Below are 16,097 nucleotides of genomic sequence, written 5' to 3'. Positions count from 1 at the left end.
GACATTAGTATGGTATCCATTAAAGGGTTAGTTCACCCCAAAACGATAATTCTCTCATGATGTACTCACATTTAAGCCATCGAAGATTTTTACAAGGACATTTCATTTAAAATGATTTTTGTCAATACAATGGAAGTATACAGGTGCCATCAATCTGCTGGCTATTTGATGGTCCAAAAGTCATATTTAGGCAGCATAAATGTAATCCACATGACTCCAGTCGATCAGTTAATGTCTTCTGAAGCAAATCGATAGATTGGTGTAAGAACCAAATTGATAATTTAAACGTTTTTAACTTTAAATCGTTGCTTCCGGTTGCTGTTTGAAATGACCTAATTCTTGTGTGACGTTCGTTCCTCTGTTGTATACAAAGTGCGTGCTTCCGACTTCTTGCATTAACGTGCCATTGCGCTTGCATCTTGTGATGCGTTGACTGCTAGCAGTAAGCTATTAATTTTTAAGCAAAAAGTTAATAAAGATTTAAATATCAATAATTTGTTTTACACAAAGCTATTACTTTTATGTTGCCTAAATATGCGTTTTGGACCGTCAGATAGCCAGGAGACTGATGGCACCTGTATACTTCCATTGTATGGATAAAAAGAGCTGAAACGCACTTCTAAAAATCTTCACATCAGTTTTGCTGAAGAAGGAAAGTCATACACCTCTGGGATGGCTTAAAAGTGAGTAAATCATGAGAAAATTATCATTACCCTTTAAGGCTGCATGATTAATTGAGTTAAGATTGAAATGGCAATATAGTCTTGCACAATTACTGAAGTCAGCATTGTGTAAGCAAGAGGCACCCTAAAGTGGTGTATATGGCATCCAATATACCATGATACCATGGTAAAAGACATTTCTTTGGAATTGCCCAACAAATGTATAATATGAATTTGTGATGTTCTATTATATACAGTATAGGGATGATTATAATTAACTGGTAAACCGTTAAAAGTAATTTAAAAAGTTTGCTGCATGGTGAAAGAAAAATAGGCTATACATATCAATCAACTCATGGGGGCATGTCGACACGTGTAACCAACTATATTACATTTATGCATCTGGCAGACGCTTTTATCCAAAGCGACTTACAGTGCACTTATTACAGGGACAATCCCCCCGGAACAACCTGGAGTTAAGTGCCTTGCTCAAGGACACAATGGTGGTGGCTGTGGGGTTCGAACCAGAGTCCTTCTGATAAACAGCCCTGTGCTTTAGCCACTACGCCACCACCAGTCTATATGTGCCTACAGCCATATTTCGCTGAGTGAAGCGAGCAAAAAGGACGATGAGGTTATTTGTAAGATATGCAATACAGTATTGAAATATAGCAGAAGCACAATACAATTCCACATGCATTTATTTTATTTTGCTGTCTGAAAAATGCAACTAAGTTATAAAATATTTTCCTACATAATCTAGGCTACTATGATGGTTCTACACATCGGTGCCGGAGGATTCATTGTGTTTTCGTTTTGTTAATCTGTTAATTATTTAAGTGAAATATTTTTTGTTTAGGCCGATGTTTGAATCCTCATGTTTTGTTGCTGTTATGCTGCTATTATTTTAAAAATAAACCCCTTATGTTTTGGTATTTTTTAATGGATCAGACACTCGTCCATTCTAATTAAATTTCTAATTTAACATTCTAATCTTGTCAGTTAATTGTTAATGAGTGTCGGCTTTCAGTCAGGAAAATAATTCAAAATGAGCATCTCTAATACAGTACAAATGTGCTAAATGTTTAAAAGGTTTGCTAGTCATGTGTTCAACAGATCCAATTCATTTTCAAAGGAAATAATACATTTTTAGGACAATAAAAAGCTTTTATACCTCTGTACATTTTAAAAACATAATTCATGAGCAAAACCGTGATCTAATGACAAAATAAGTGGCAAAACGTCAGTATCGGCCAATAGTTTTTTTTTTTTGTTAAAATCAGCATCTGCCAAAAATGTACATATCAGTTCATCTGTTCTTAATTCTAAAAAGTTGTGTAAAAAAAAAAAAGAATAGAGAACTTCATTTTACCAAAAACATGTGTGCTATGTACAGCTGTGGCCAAAAGTATTTGCAGTGACATCAATTTTGTGTTTTGCAAAGTTTGCTGCTTCAGTATTTGTAGATTGTTTTTATGGTATACTGGAAGTATTTCATGAATTTTAAATGCAAAGAGTCAATATTTACAGTGCTGACCCTTGTTCTTCATAACCTCTGCAATTCGCTCTGGCATACTGGATATCAGCTTCTGGGCCAAATCCTGACTGATGATGATCCATTCTTGACTTGTTAGTGCTCGTAGTTGATCACAATTTGTGGGCTTCTGCTTGTCCACTCGCCTTTTGTGGATTGACCACATCTTCTCTGGACTATCGATTTTCCAGATGTCCCAAACATTCAGAAGGGGGTTTCATCAGAAAAAATAACTTTGCACCAGTCTTCTGCGGTCCAATCCTTGTACTTCCTGCAGAATTTCAGTCTGTACTTGATGTTCTGCCCTTCTTGACACCAGGCCATTGTCCAAAAGTCTTCGCCTCACTGTGCATGCAGATGCATTCACACCAACCTGCTGCCAATATTGAGCAAGCTCTGCACTGGTGGTGACATGATTCCATAGCTGACTCCTCAGGAGGAGACGGTCCTGGCGCTTGCTGGACACTCTGGGATGACCTGAAGCCTTCTTCACTGCAGTTGAACCTCTCCTCTTGAAGTTCTTGATGATCTGGTAAATGGTTCTTTTAGGTGCAATATTCTTTGCAGCAATTTCCTTGCATGTTAGGCCATTTTGATGCAAAGCGACGATGGCTGCACGTCTTTCTTTAGAGGTAAACATTGCTAATAAGAACACAATGATTGGAAGCACTTCTTCCCTCCTTTTATAGCAATCCGTCTGCTCTTGTAATCCAATCATAATTATAAAGTGATTTCACCTGACTAGTATTCTTTCACACTTTACCAGGTGCTGCTGATATGATTAGTGAAATTAGTTTCACAAAACTGTGAAATTTGGGTTTTTGTGATAGTCTTTTTTTATTTTTTTGGACAATGAAGCTTTTTGCAATTATTTAAAATGCATCTGATCATTCTGCACAATCATCTAGAAACAATGTGAATCAACACCACAACAACTGAAGCAGAAAACTTTACGAAACACAAAATTTATGTCACTGTCAATACATTTGGCCATGGCATTGTACTGTATATTTATGCTCATTCCTCACGTTATCAAAATCAATTGCGAGCTGAGTCTCCCGTGTGCGTCGCGTGAGGAGAGATATTTGTGTGGCACATAGAGTTGCTGCCTATGTAGAGGGTTCCAAATCAGTCACTTATGAGGGTTGGAACAGGTCCTTTAATTATGATAATGACTTCAGAAGGGATTAAAGACAGATTAATTAATTTTGTTTTGTTTTGGTGTTTGAAGGGATTTTCTTTCTCTGTCTGTGCAGTTTTCTTCATCAGTATTAGGTTACTCTCGGTATCTAGCCACCACTGGAGCTGATGGTATGGTGTGTTTTTGGAAGTGGAACGCACTCAGCATGAAGTTTGAGTAAGTGTGACTATGTGTGTGTTCGTTAGAATGTGTATTTGAAGTTGTACATTTTGTCTCATCACAGTGATTCACGATTTGCAATTGTTTGTTTGTGTTTGCAGTGAAAGGCCTGTAAAGTTTATGGAGCGTTCTCGTCCAGGAGTCCAAATATCCTGCTGTTCCTTCAGCTCTGGTGTGTTAACCCACACAAATGCTCATAATATTTGTTCATCTTCCACACACTCAATAATTATTGTCTCATGACCAGACTGTAATTCTTACTTTGAGACCTTTGACCTCAGGGGGGATGTTTCTGGCTACTGGAGGAACGGATCACATGATCAGAGTTTATTACCTCGGAACAGAGACGCCCATGAAGCTGTCTGACCTAGACTCCCATACGGTGAGAGAGAGAGAGAGAAAGAGAGAAAAGGAGGGAAGCAGGCAGGCAAAGTTATAGATGGGGAAGCGAAAACCTTGTTGTATTAAGTGACAGACAAAGCAGAATCTATAGGATGTTTAAGGGGATGTAATACAGACTGGGAATTGAGGAGTTCTGAGGAAGATGTTTGAAATCAAAGTTTCCGGAGTGTACATTTGTGCTGTTTTTAATGGAGTACCATAATGTTTTTTTATTTTACAGGATAAAGTTGTAGCTGTGCAGTTTTGCAATCACACAGAAAGGTGAGTTTATTAATATTAATGTTTTCATTCTGTGTTATGCTGCCATTCACTGACGTGTTTGTTTCTGCTGGTTGTTGCTGTTGTTTTTATGCAAGTCTGTTTTGGTTTATCTTATTGTCTGTGTTGCCTCTCTATCTCCAGTCTCAGGTTTGTGAGTGGCAGCCGGGATGGTACAGCTCGGATTTGGCATTACCAACAGCATGAATGGAAGAGCATCGTGCTGGACATGACCACCAGATTACCAGGGTCAGTGTGTGTCTGTGTGTGTGTGCGTGCGTGCGTGCGTGCATGCATGCATATCTGTTAGATTTATTCTGAGACCAGTCAGCTTTGTGTTCTCAAGCACAGGTTGGGCGAAATCCAATGTTTTTAACACTTAAATGTGTTCGTGGAAAGCCTTAATTTCATTGTGCTATGTTTTTAACATCTCTGTGGAAAAATGTGTTGTTTACAGGAACACTGTGGTATCAGGTGATGATAAATCAACCAAGTTGGTGGTGACCATGGTAGCGTGGGACCGCTGTGATCGTTCAGTCATCACAGCTGTTTCAAACTGCCTCCTCAAAGTCTGGAACTCAGAAAACGGCCAGTTACTTCATGTGCTGTCGGTAGGTGTGAGGAAGAGCCTCTTCATCAGTGTTTAGTTTTAATTGGCTGATTCTGAGGGGGTGTGGCCTGAGCTATTATCTGTTTTGTGAGAATCATGCATGCAAATGTTTCTCTGTCCATAGGGTCATGATGATGAGGTGTTTGTTTTGGAAACGCACCCCTTTGACTCAAGGATCTTGTTATCAGCCGGGCATGACGGTAACATTTACATCTGGGACCTCAGCGAAGGGCACAAGATCAGAAACTTTTTCAACATGGTGAGAAGACATGACTAATCCACCCTTTCGATTTACAAGAGGTCATTGATTTATATAAAAGGGTTGGAGGATAGGATTGAAAAGTGTATTGGCTACGGTCTTTGTGGTGAGAGAATTATTTTTGTTATTGTTTACCTTTTTCTCTTTCAATGTTTCTCTCTCTCTCTCTCTCATTCTTAGATTGAGGGACAGGGTCATGGTGCAGTGTTTGACTGTAAATTTTCAGTTGATGGGCAGCACTTCGCCTGCACAGACTCTCATGGCCATCTGCTCATCTTTGGCTTTGGGTGCAGCGAACCTTATGAAAAGGTATGTTTGTTTGTCTGTGTGAGATCAGTTGACATTTTTCAGCAGTTGATTGAAACAGCTGTCATTTATATTCCAAATCTACTCTCTTCTTTCAGATTCCAGACCAAATGTTCTTTCATACGGATTTCCGGCCGTTGATCCGGGACTCCAATAATTTTGTTCTAGATGAGCAGACGCAGCAGGCACCCCATCTCATGCCTCCGCCTTTCCTGGTGGATGTGGATGGGAACCCCCACTCTCCTCGTTTCCAGCGGCTGGTGCCAGGCAGAGAAAACTGCAAAGAGGAGCAGCTTGTGCCACAGCTCGGCTACATGGCTAATGGTACATGTTTAAAATATCGATAAGATGATATGGTTAACAGTAAATTATATAACTCATAACTTCATAGCTGCAATAGTAATATAAACTTCACACAGCTAGTTATATAACACATTTATTTAGTTTGAAAGTGTTTTATGTCATGATGACACAATTACAGTAATGAATTTTTCGATACCAATTTTTCACTAAATTTTACACTGGCTAATATGACAGTAGTTTTTCAGCTTGGATGCACTATTTAGCAGCAGCAGCAGCTTACAATTACTTATACCATTGAAAAAAAACAAAATTCCTTTTTACAGCCAGCCATGATTAATTTATTCTGTGAGGTAGATGTCCAATAACAGTGGGATTACGGAGATAAATTGAAGGATCCTTTTAAATGAGCAGCTCTTTATATTTTCTGTCATGTCACGTGAAGCCAGGGGTTGCTTTAACTGAAATTTCTCCATCATTTACTGATTTTTTTTATTTTTTATTTTATATTGATACATAATTTCAAATGCTGTCCATCAATGTTTTATTTTTATAAAAAAAAAAAATTCCCTAAGCGCTCTTATGTCCTCGTAGTGGCATAGTGCCTCAATCCGGGTGGCAGAGGACGAATCTCAGTTACCTCCATGTCTGAGTCCATCAATCCACGCATTTTATCACGTGGCTTGTTGAGTGCGTTACTGCAGAGATGTAGTGCAAGTGGAGGCTTCATTCTATTTTCCGCAGCATCCACGCACAACTTGCCACACGCCCCACCGAGTGCGAGAACCACATTATAGCAACCATGAGAAGGTTACCCCATGTAACTCTACCCTCCCTAGCAACCGGGCCAATTTGGTTGCTTAGGACACATTGCTGGAGTCACTCAGCACACCCTGAATTTGAACTCTTGACTCCAGGGGTGGTATTCAGTGTCTTTACTTGCTGAGCTACCCAGGACCAAAAATGCTGTACATCATTAAAAAAAAGAAAACAAAACGATAAAAAAGAAATAATAAAATAATTTTAACCTAGTGCATCAGTTTTGACTTCACTATCTCTCACTATGTGTTTACTGCTTAGCATTAAGATATGTATTAACAGGCACTATTGCCATTTATAACTGGTAATATGCATCTCTTTTGACTTATTGTGGTCAGATTTCAAGGAGAGAGTCTCTGATTTCATGACTGTATACATCAATCATTTCATCAGTGTGTTACTGCATGATAAAAAAGTATAACAAAAAGAAAGTGCAAAAAAGTGGCACGATTCTGCCAATTATACTTTTACTAATGGCTCTTTATTTTTGGTGGGGCACAAACAATCACTTAACCCAACATGTCTGGTATTGCATTAACCGAAACTACTCTGTCATGTCATTTACCAATTTTTTTTAAAACATTGACGGATAATTCCATATGCTGTCCTACATTTTGATGAATAAAAAAGAAACAAGAAAAGAATAACCTACTGTAGTATATCAGCTTTGACTTCTCATTCTCTCTCCCACACACACACTCCCGCTGTGTCGCGTTAAGATGCGTATAAACGGGCACCATTTACACCTGGTAATATGCATCTCTTCAGATATCGAGAAGAGGGTCTCTAATATAATGACTAAATACATCAATCATTATGTCAGCGTCTTAATGCCTGATAAAGAAGCGCAAAAAAGCAAAGCATAATTTCTGCCAATTATACTTCTCTTTTATTTTAGTGGATTTAACTTCAGAGCTCTTCTCATTTGTGACATTTATGTTGATATCTGGCTCACTGAAAGTTCTGTGAAATTGTGGATGTATGTATGCGCTTTAACCGGCTAAAAAAATAAATAACTAAGTGCAGCGGTTAATTGACCGGTAGAACTTTACACAAAGAACTCCTTGTTTTCACCAGGCTCAAGCATGGGGAGTCAAAAAATATATCATATACAGTTGAAGTCAGATGTTTAAATACACTTAGGTTGAAGTTATTAAAACATATTTTTTAACCACTCCACAGATTTCATATTAGCAAACGATAGATTTGGCCAGTCGTTTAGGACATCTACTTTGTGCATGACACAAGTAGCCATTCCAAAAATTATTTACAGACAGATTGTTTAACTTTTAATTGATTATATCACAATTCCAGTGGGTCAGAAATTTACATACACTAAGTTAACTGTGCCGTTAAGCAGCTTAGAAAATTCCAGAAAATTATGTTTAGCCTAATTTAGCTTCTGATTGGCTAATTGGAGTCAATTGGAGGTGTACTCTGGATGTATTTTAAGGGGTGGCAGCATCATGTTGTGGGGGTGTTTTGCTGCAGGAGGGACTGGTGCACTTCACAAAATGGATGGCATCATGAGAAAGGAAATTTATGTGGATACATTGAAGCAAAATCTGAAGACATCAGCCAGCAAGTTAAAGCTCGGTCGCAAATGGGTCTTCCACATAGACAATGACCTCTAGCATACCTCCAAAGTTGTGGCAAAATGGCTTAAGGACAACAAAGTCAAGGTATTGGAGTGGCCATCACAAAGCCCTGACCTCAATCTGATTGAGGTCAGGGCTTTGTGGGCAGAAATTTGTGGGCAGAAATGAAAAAACGTGTGCGAACAAGGAGGCCTCCAAACCTGACTCAGTTACACCAGTTCTGTCTGGATGAATGGGCCAAAATTCCAACAAATTATTGTGAGAAGATTGTGGAAGGCCACCCAAAACTTTAGACCCAATTTAAACAATTGAAAGGTAATGCTACCAAATACTAACAAAGTGAATGTAAACTTCTGACCCACTGGGAATGTGTTGAATGAAATAAAAGCTGAAATGAATCATTCTCTCTACTATTATTCTGACATTTCACATTCTTGATTCATTCTTTGGCTAAGGTGTAATGTAATTGTAATGGATGCACCTAAAGGTAGTCATTGTACTTGTAAAATGAACACATTTTGGATGGATAAATCCATTCTTAAGACAGAATATTTTTTTTTCCGAGCGCAACCTCTGACTTTAGCCATCCTTTATTAACTAGACTTTAGTCTTCACTTTGTCCATTTTAGCTTGTTATCAGAATGTTGAGGAGAGACCTGTTTATTGTTTCCTAGGTGACGGAGAAGTGGTCGAGCAGGTGATTGGCCAGCAGACAGCAGAAGATTCTCAGGAAGAAAGCCCATTAGATGATCTCATCAGGCAGCTCCAGTACCAGCAAGATGAACAAGTCAACTCAGGAAATTCTGCAGGTGAAAATGATCCTCAGTTAACATGACAAGGTTTATAAAGTATTTTAAGTTGTCTGGAAAAAACTGAATTCTTATCGTAAAATACCAGTACAGTATATTATCTTGTAACTCTTTTGCTATAATATTGATCTTTATTTGCAATATTTGCCATCTGTTAGTTTAGAGGTTGATGTTTATAAGAGCTGTTTATTTAGAGGTTGTAACATTAGCATTTTTATTTATCCGTAGGTGCCGAGGTGGCAGGTGGTCCTTTGTCACCCCCTAATGTCGGTCTGCGGCGTAGTGGACAAGTGGAGGGCGTGCGGCAGATGCACAACAATGCTCCCCGCAGTCAGATTGCCACTGAGCGAGACTTGCTGGCATGGAGCCGCCGTGTGGTGGTTAATGAAGTCCAGTCTGGCATTTTGAGGTAAAAGTTCTATAAAAAAAAAATATTTTCTGACTGTAAGTGGTGACCTAGCTATTTTACGGAGGCGCCAAAGGGGTCTGATTCCTTGAACTGTATCAAATCATTGAACTGTATGAAATCACACAATGTCTGAATAAAACAGTGCTGTCTTAAAGGAATAGTTCACCAAAAAATGAAAATTCTCTCATTATTCACTTACTTAATGCCATCCCAGATGTGTATGTCTTCAGCAGAACACAAATGAAAATTTTCCAAAGAAGATAGAGCTCTGTCAGGTCCTTATAATGGAAGTACACGGGTGCCAGCACTTTGGCGGTCCAAAAGTCATTTAGGCAGCAAATAAGTAATCCACACGACTCCAGACGATCAATGAATGTCTTCTGAACCAAATCAGTACGTTTGTGTAAAAAATAAATCTTATAATTAAAACGTTAATAACTTTAAAAAATTGCTTCCTGCCAACAGCTGATGCGAGAGTTCAGCCATTTCAAACTGCATTAGAGCCCTGGATGGAAGCACCGATTTAAATTTAAAAACTTTTGAATTATCGACTTGTTTCTTAAATTAACCTATCAATTAGCTTCAGACACATTAATTGAAGGACTGGATGGATAACTTTTATGCTGCCTATGTGTGACTTTTGGACCGTCAAAGTGCTGGCACCCATGTATTTCCATTATAAGGACCTGAGAGAGCTCTATCTTCTAAAAATCTTCATATGTGTTCTGCTGTAGAAAGACAGTCATACACATCTGGGATGGCATCATGGTAAGTGAATAATTAGAGAATTAAAATGTTTGTGTGAACTATTTCTTTAAAATAACAAAATAAGTACCATCCTGTAATGGAACACCCTTGGGTTAATGGAATTGTTCACACAAAATAATATCATGAAAATTCTGTAATTTACTTAAAGCTACACTATGTAACTTTTGGTCATCTAGTAGTTTAAATATAAAACTGCATGCATCTTGTGGAAGGACATTATTTTGGTTGTGCTTCGGCTTTGCTCCTCTGCGTGGATGAATGTGGTTTGAGGCACCGGTGTACTCAAGGATACAGGACTTCTTATCAGAGGGAATGGACAAATAAATTACTAAAGAAAGGAAAAGACGGATATCCGAAAACATATGTGCCATATCTTATGCTGTTGTTTTGACTTGTTGGAAACATTGATGTTTTGAAATAAATTAATAAATTTGAAACATGCTACAGTAGCTGGAGCTTATTTTCTCTGTGTATGGATATGATGTCGACATGCACGAGCGAATTACGTATATATGCAATTTCCCACAAAATCTGTCCCGACATCTCTAAAATATTTATAATATAATATCATCATTATAGGTTTATCAAAGTTTATTTGGTTAAAGTAAATACATGGTTTGGATGATGGATTTTTGTGGCACTCTCTCATTAATAACATTTAGTTATTTTTTAACAAAAAAGGTTCATAGTGTAATATTACTTAATGTTATTTACATTTATTTTCTCACCCTATGTCACACCAAACACATAAAACCTTCTTTCTTACGTGGAGCATTTAAGGAAACATTTTTAGAAGTCTTCGCACCACTTTTTGCTATATAATTAAAGTGAATAGTGAATCTGGGCTTTTTATTTTTTCAAATACCGCTAACCCTTCCATTGATGCTATGTGTTTGTGTATATTTAGAGTGATGGAGGACTGCAGGCTAGCTAAAGGAGAGGTGGAACGGTCTCTCTATAACAAAAACAGGAGGCGAAAACCTGCACCCACCACAACAAGAGTGAGTTTAAATACACATACATTTACAAAGATAGTAACTACATGATCACAGTATAACCCTCTCTTTCTTTCTCTGTGTAGAGTGAATCAGTGAGTGAGTGTGTTCGCACATTACGGAGAACTCAGCAGAAGTCTCAGCAACGGAGACATGCATATCAGACCCGCTCAACTCAAGACAGGAGACCGAGCACAAATATGCTCTTGTACACAAATGATGGGGACAGCCTGGTCGAGTCTGACAGCGACGCAGAGGTAAGAATGACAGTCTTAAACTCAGCTCATCTCTTTCAAGAAAAAGATGTTACTGGGTTTATTTTTAACCTGGCTTTTAAAGTAAAAAAATATATATATATATATATATATATATATATATATATATATATATATATATATATATGTGTGTATATATTTTGTGTGTATTTGTGTTTGTATATTCAGCAGGAGGAGGACCAGAATGAGAACAGTGATTTGTCATCTGATGGTGAAGCTCAGTGGAAGAATGAAAGCAGCTCCAGGTTCAGTTTCTGTTAAACCGAGTATTTCACAACATAAAAAGTTTAATTAATGCAGGTGAAATCTTAATTGTGAAGTGTGTAATTTTTCTGACATTACAATATCTTCTATCCCAGTTTAATATGCAGAGACAAATATAAGCCTGAAAGTGTAAATCTTATGGTGCTTATAAAACATCGCTCTGTTTGTTTGAGCATCCAAACCAGCCTTACATATCCAAATTGGCTTAACCAATGCTGTGAATTTGGGGCAGGAATTTCTGTTTGTCCAACCATTGGAAGACCGAGCGAGTGATTGGCTGTTAAGTCATCAGTTTTCATAACTCTGTACTGTGATGCTAGTGGCACAGAAATTACACAATTCAAAACATAGCATGTATATGAAACTAGACAATGAGATGTAAAAAGGAATTTATATATGTATATTTTACATTTCTGAAAGTGATTGTAATCATTGCTGAATGATGAATGTTTTTTGTTTTTTTTGTTAAAACATGTTTTACAGTGACTCTTCTAGCGAGTATTCTGATTGGACAGCAGATGCAGGTATCAACCTCCAGCCTCCCAAGCGAACAACCAGAAGATTGGCACGCATCACTGGGAACAGCACCTCAGATGAGGAGGAGGGGATGGAACAGGGAGAAGGGGAGGGAGCGAGAAGAAGTAAACGGTCTGACAAGAAAAATAAACCTAAACAGACACAACTGAGGGTGAGTACCCAGCCATCTATCATTCATCTAAAATATAATTTTTATTTTGTATTAACATGCAACATGTGTTTAGTCTGTGCCTGATGGAGAGTTAGAGGAATGGTTGCCACCCTCTTGGGTCAGGGTCACAATTCCAAGACGATCACCCTTTGTACCTCAAATGGGAGATGAGGTGAGTCCCCTTATGGCATCGGTATACTTATGACGAACTTCTTCTTCATTCTTTGCTCAGAGCCAAAAAGAAGTTTGAAGCAGCTGTGCAACGGTAACTGTATGCGAACATTCAGACACCGGCCATGCTGCCGGTGAAGGTGTTGAGAGGAGCATTTAAATAGAAGGATGAACTAGACTACATCTAAAACATTGACTATAAAATGGCTAAAAACAACATTTAAAATGTGTTCAATCGATGACTATATCTCATTATGTGAGTAGAATTTACATGAGATCAGTAATTTGAATCACTCAATGATGATTTAAAGTAATCTATATGCAATAGATACTGTGTAATTTCTCATGTTTACTTTCTGCATTTCATGACGCTAACACGGCACGCTATACACTGCCATAATATGCACTGGTTACACTCTATCATTTATGATACTGATACTACTGCAAAGATGAGTGTATAAAAGAGTTAATAGGCTGAATACAGAGACAAGAATGATAAGAGCTTTCAACAGAAGACGATGCATGAAGCAGCATATCAAAACCGTGTGAATGGGCACTCAAGAGAATGAGAAAATTGGATTGTTTTTGTAGACTAATTAAATCACATGACATGTTCTTGATAATTGTCTCTACGAGAATGATCGTACAGATGTAGGTAACATTGCACACCACTGTGTTTATATTGACTAATCTTAACTGACTGAACAACATAAATGGTACGGCTTCAAAGTAGGTGGAGCTCCAGGTCACACCTAACGATGATGTGAACCAGTGGCAGTAAGAAGGCGATTAGCAGCCAGTACAAAGTTTACCTGATTGCTCAAACCACAGAAACAAACTCAAAAAACACTGTTATTTTGGTCAGATTTTGTTTGAAATTACATCACACCCTTTCCTCCTTCGATTTCGTATGACGTATACTGGGGCCTTCAGTCAAACAAGCATGCATCTATCAGGGTTACTGCTCTAATAGATACCATGGAATTTTAAAATTGTGATTTTCAGGACTGGAAAAGTCATGGAAATTTTATAGCAAATACATTTTTCTTTGCTCTGCTAATTTCATGTTCAAGATTTCATTTTCGAGAGTCAAGATATATTTCTTATTTTTTTTAAAGTCCTTACCCAGTAATCACAAGGTGGTCAAAGGGTGTGAGAACTCTGATCTATACATATACAAGTAATTTCTCTCCCTCTATAGCTGATATACTTCTGTCAGGGCCATCAAGCTTATGTTCGAGCCGTACGTCGTGCCAAAGTCTACAGCATCAACCCTCAGAAACAGCCTTGGAACCGCCTGGAACTCAGGGTAAGTAGCTTATTTCCTTCCAGGTCACCAGTTCCTGTTTTGTATAATTGAATCTGTATATCTTGTGGTTGACCTGTTATGCAGTAAAAAAATTGACAAAATATGTTATTTTTGTGTTCTTGCTTCAGGATCAGGAGTCTGTGAAGGTTGTGGGTATTAAATATGAGGTTGGTCCACCCACTCTGTGCTGCCTCAAACTGGCCTTCCTGGATCCCACCTCAGGGAAAATAACCAACGAATCCTTCAGCTTGAAGTATAAATGCTCATGTTCTCATCTTTCTTTGTTTTGGTACAATATATTTTCTGCTTTGATGGGACAGTTACACTGACATTATATTGTATATCTATGTTTCTCTCTAGGTATCATGACATGCCTGATGTCATTGACTTTCTGGTGCTACAGAAATTTTATAATGAGGCCAAAAAACATAACTGGCAAACTGGTATGTATGCTTTAAGTATCGCTTAAGAGCAATGTTTGCATTTGTACGATGTGTGATATGAAGTCATTTTAGCATTTCATAACAGAAGAACAGTTGCTCACAGAAGTGTGTGTGTGCGTGTGCGCAGGTCAGCGTTTCAGGAGCATCATCGATGATGCCTGGTGGTTTGGTTTGGTGGAGAGTCAACAACCATTTCAAAATGAATATCCAGACAGCCTTTTCCAGTGCTATGCTGTCAGGTACCAAATTTGATCGCTGCTCTTATAGAGTGCAAAGAGTTACTTGGTACACTCAAAGCCTCTCTCACCAGGCAGTGACTCTGTTTATTTGTGAATCATAAACCACAAAGTGTGTTTCTTTGGCCTTTTTTTTTTTTACACCTGATATTATCTTTCGTCAAAGGTGATTTGGTCACAACAGTGTTCAACACCTTTATTTAGGATTATCCACTTGTTATTGGCCGAATTGGATGTTAATACAAGGTGTAAAGGATCTTGGTTGTGTTGAATCATTATACATTGTGTGTGTTGTCTTACAGGTGGGATAATGGAGAGAGAGAGAAGATGAGTCCATGGGATATGGAGCCCATTCCTGAAGAAGGTACTGACATACTTTTCTCACTCCATGAGTTCTAACACTAAAACAGCTAATCAAATTCAGTCATTTCTGATGCTGCGATTCCCCACCCACAGCTCCAGTGCCAGAGGAAGTTGGGGACAGTGTTCCAGTAACAGAGGATGAACTTCAGTCCCTGCTGTACACCCCACAGGAGGGAGAGTGGGGGCTACACACAAGAGATGTTGAGTGTGAGAGAGTCATCATGGCCATAGATCAGCTGCTAACACTCGGTATGAGGGGAAAAAAAACATACACAAACCACCCAAAACTAGTTTCAGGTGCACAGGTTTAATATATATCAGACTTTTGTTATTACATTTATGCATTCTTGTATTTGTTTGACTTGGCTTATATTTGTTTGGGCAATACATATTTGGTCTGTACAGTTCAATGCATAATTGATCAATACTTTTGTTTTTCAGCCAAGCAACTATATATCATTGCACCGCACCCATAGAGAACACATATATCCAATAATATATCCTCTAGTGGAATGATGACATTTCTGTTCATTTTTGTTAAAGGAATATTCTGGGTTTAATAATAATTAAGCTAAATTGACAGCATTTGTGCCAAGTTTTGCAGGGTTTAAGGGTAGAAATGTGAAGCTTATCTTTTTATAAAAGCACTTATATTAAAAGGGTCATGAAATGGAGAATCACATTTTCATTGATATTTAGACATATAAGAGGTAAGTGTACTATTAAAAACATACTGTAAATTTCAGAACTCAAAACCCTCCCCAGTCTAAAAAGAGCATTTATAGGTTCATGTCAGCATGGATTGCATGTGAACAAAATACGATTTAAGCTTTGCAAGGAACTGTTATTGAAGAATGGGGCAGTTAAAAACACTTAAAAATGTAAGTAAACCATTTAATTCATGAATATTTCAAATGTGATGACTGTTTGATAGTTTATGGGGTTGAGTGTTAAAAGTTGTGATTGAGATGAACAGTTGAATATATTCAGATGCAATGTGTTGAATGTGCAATATGTTTAAACCCTGTAATTTTGTTTTATAATGTTGAGGTTCATTCGATTCTGAGGGGTTGCATGATGTTTGCCAATCATAACAGTGGGTGTTTACGTTAAAGTTTTAAGCAGGTGCTTGGGCCAAAACCGAGCATTTCAGATAGAGGGCCAAAAACAAGGTGGAAAATGATCATATATTATGTGATCATATACTAAATTGTGACTGTTCTGGTGCAAAAAAAACTTTTATAACATTATAATTGGAC

General features: G+C 37.9%; 1 protein-coding gene across 2 annotated transcripts in view; it reads left to right on the top strand.

The window, feature by feature from the left end:
• brwd3 (bromodomain and WD repeat domain containing 3) overlaps nt 1–16,097 on the top strand; it is a 31,679-nt gene that overhangs the window by 3,302 nt on the left and 12,280 nt on the right. The window contains exons 1-23 of one of the 2 annotated variants that reach the window (XM_052105076.1): nt 638–683; nt 3,453–3,553; nt 3,658–3,728; nt 3,838–3,938; nt 4,179–4,219; nt 4,361–4,465; nt 4,674–4,827; nt 4,951–5,085; nt 5,266–5,394; nt 5,490–5,715; nt 8,783–8,917; nt 9,146–9,326; nt 11,002–11,095; nt 11,176–11,346; nt 11,533–11,609; nt 12,112–12,316; nt 12,390–12,488; nt 13,689–13,796; nt 13,925–14,049; nt 14,157–14,239; nt 14,367–14,478; nt 14,778–14,839; nt 14,932–15,087. In XM_052105076.1, the coding sequence (XP_051961036.1) occupies nt 3,510–3,553; nt 3,658–3,728; nt 3,838–3,938; nt 4,179–4,219; nt 4,361–4,465; nt 4,674–4,827; nt 4,951–5,085; nt 5,266–5,394; nt 5,490–5,715; nt 8,783–8,917; nt 9,146–9,326; nt 11,002–11,095; nt 11,176–11,346; nt 11,533–11,609; nt 12,112–12,316; nt 12,390–12,488; nt 13,689–13,796; nt 13,925–14,049; nt 14,157–14,239; nt 14,367–14,478; nt 14,778–14,839; nt 14,932–15,087 (2,614 nt within the window). In that variant the 5' untranslated portion in view covers nt 638–683; nt 3,453–3,509. Of the gene's footprint in view, nt 1–637; nt 684–3,452; nt 3,554–3,657; nt 3,729–3,837; nt 3,939–4,178; nt 4,220–4,360; nt 4,466–4,673; nt 4,828–4,950; nt 5,086–5,265; nt 5,395–5,489; nt 5,716–8,782; nt 8,918–9,145; nt 9,327–11,001; nt 11,096–11,175; nt 11,347–11,532; nt 11,610–12,111; nt 12,317–12,389; nt 12,489–13,688; nt 13,797–13,924; nt 14,050–14,156; nt 14,240–14,366; nt 14,479–14,777; nt 14,840–14,931; nt 15,088–16,097 lie in introns of those variants that run through there. The other variant, XM_052105068.1, reaches the window with a different exon arrangement.

The sequence above is a fragment of the Xyrauchen texanus genome, chromosome 3 (assembly GCF_025860055.1).
Source record: "Xyrauchen texanus isolate HMW12.3.18 chromosome 3, RBS_HiC_50CHRs, whole genome shotgun sequence".
NCBI classification, from domain to species: Eukaryota; Metazoa; Chordata; class Actinopteri; order Cypriniformes; family Catostomidae; genus Xyrauchen; species Xyrauchen texanus.
Note: the sequence above shows the minus strand (reverse complement) of the source record. Positions and strands in the feature narration are given on the sequence as shown.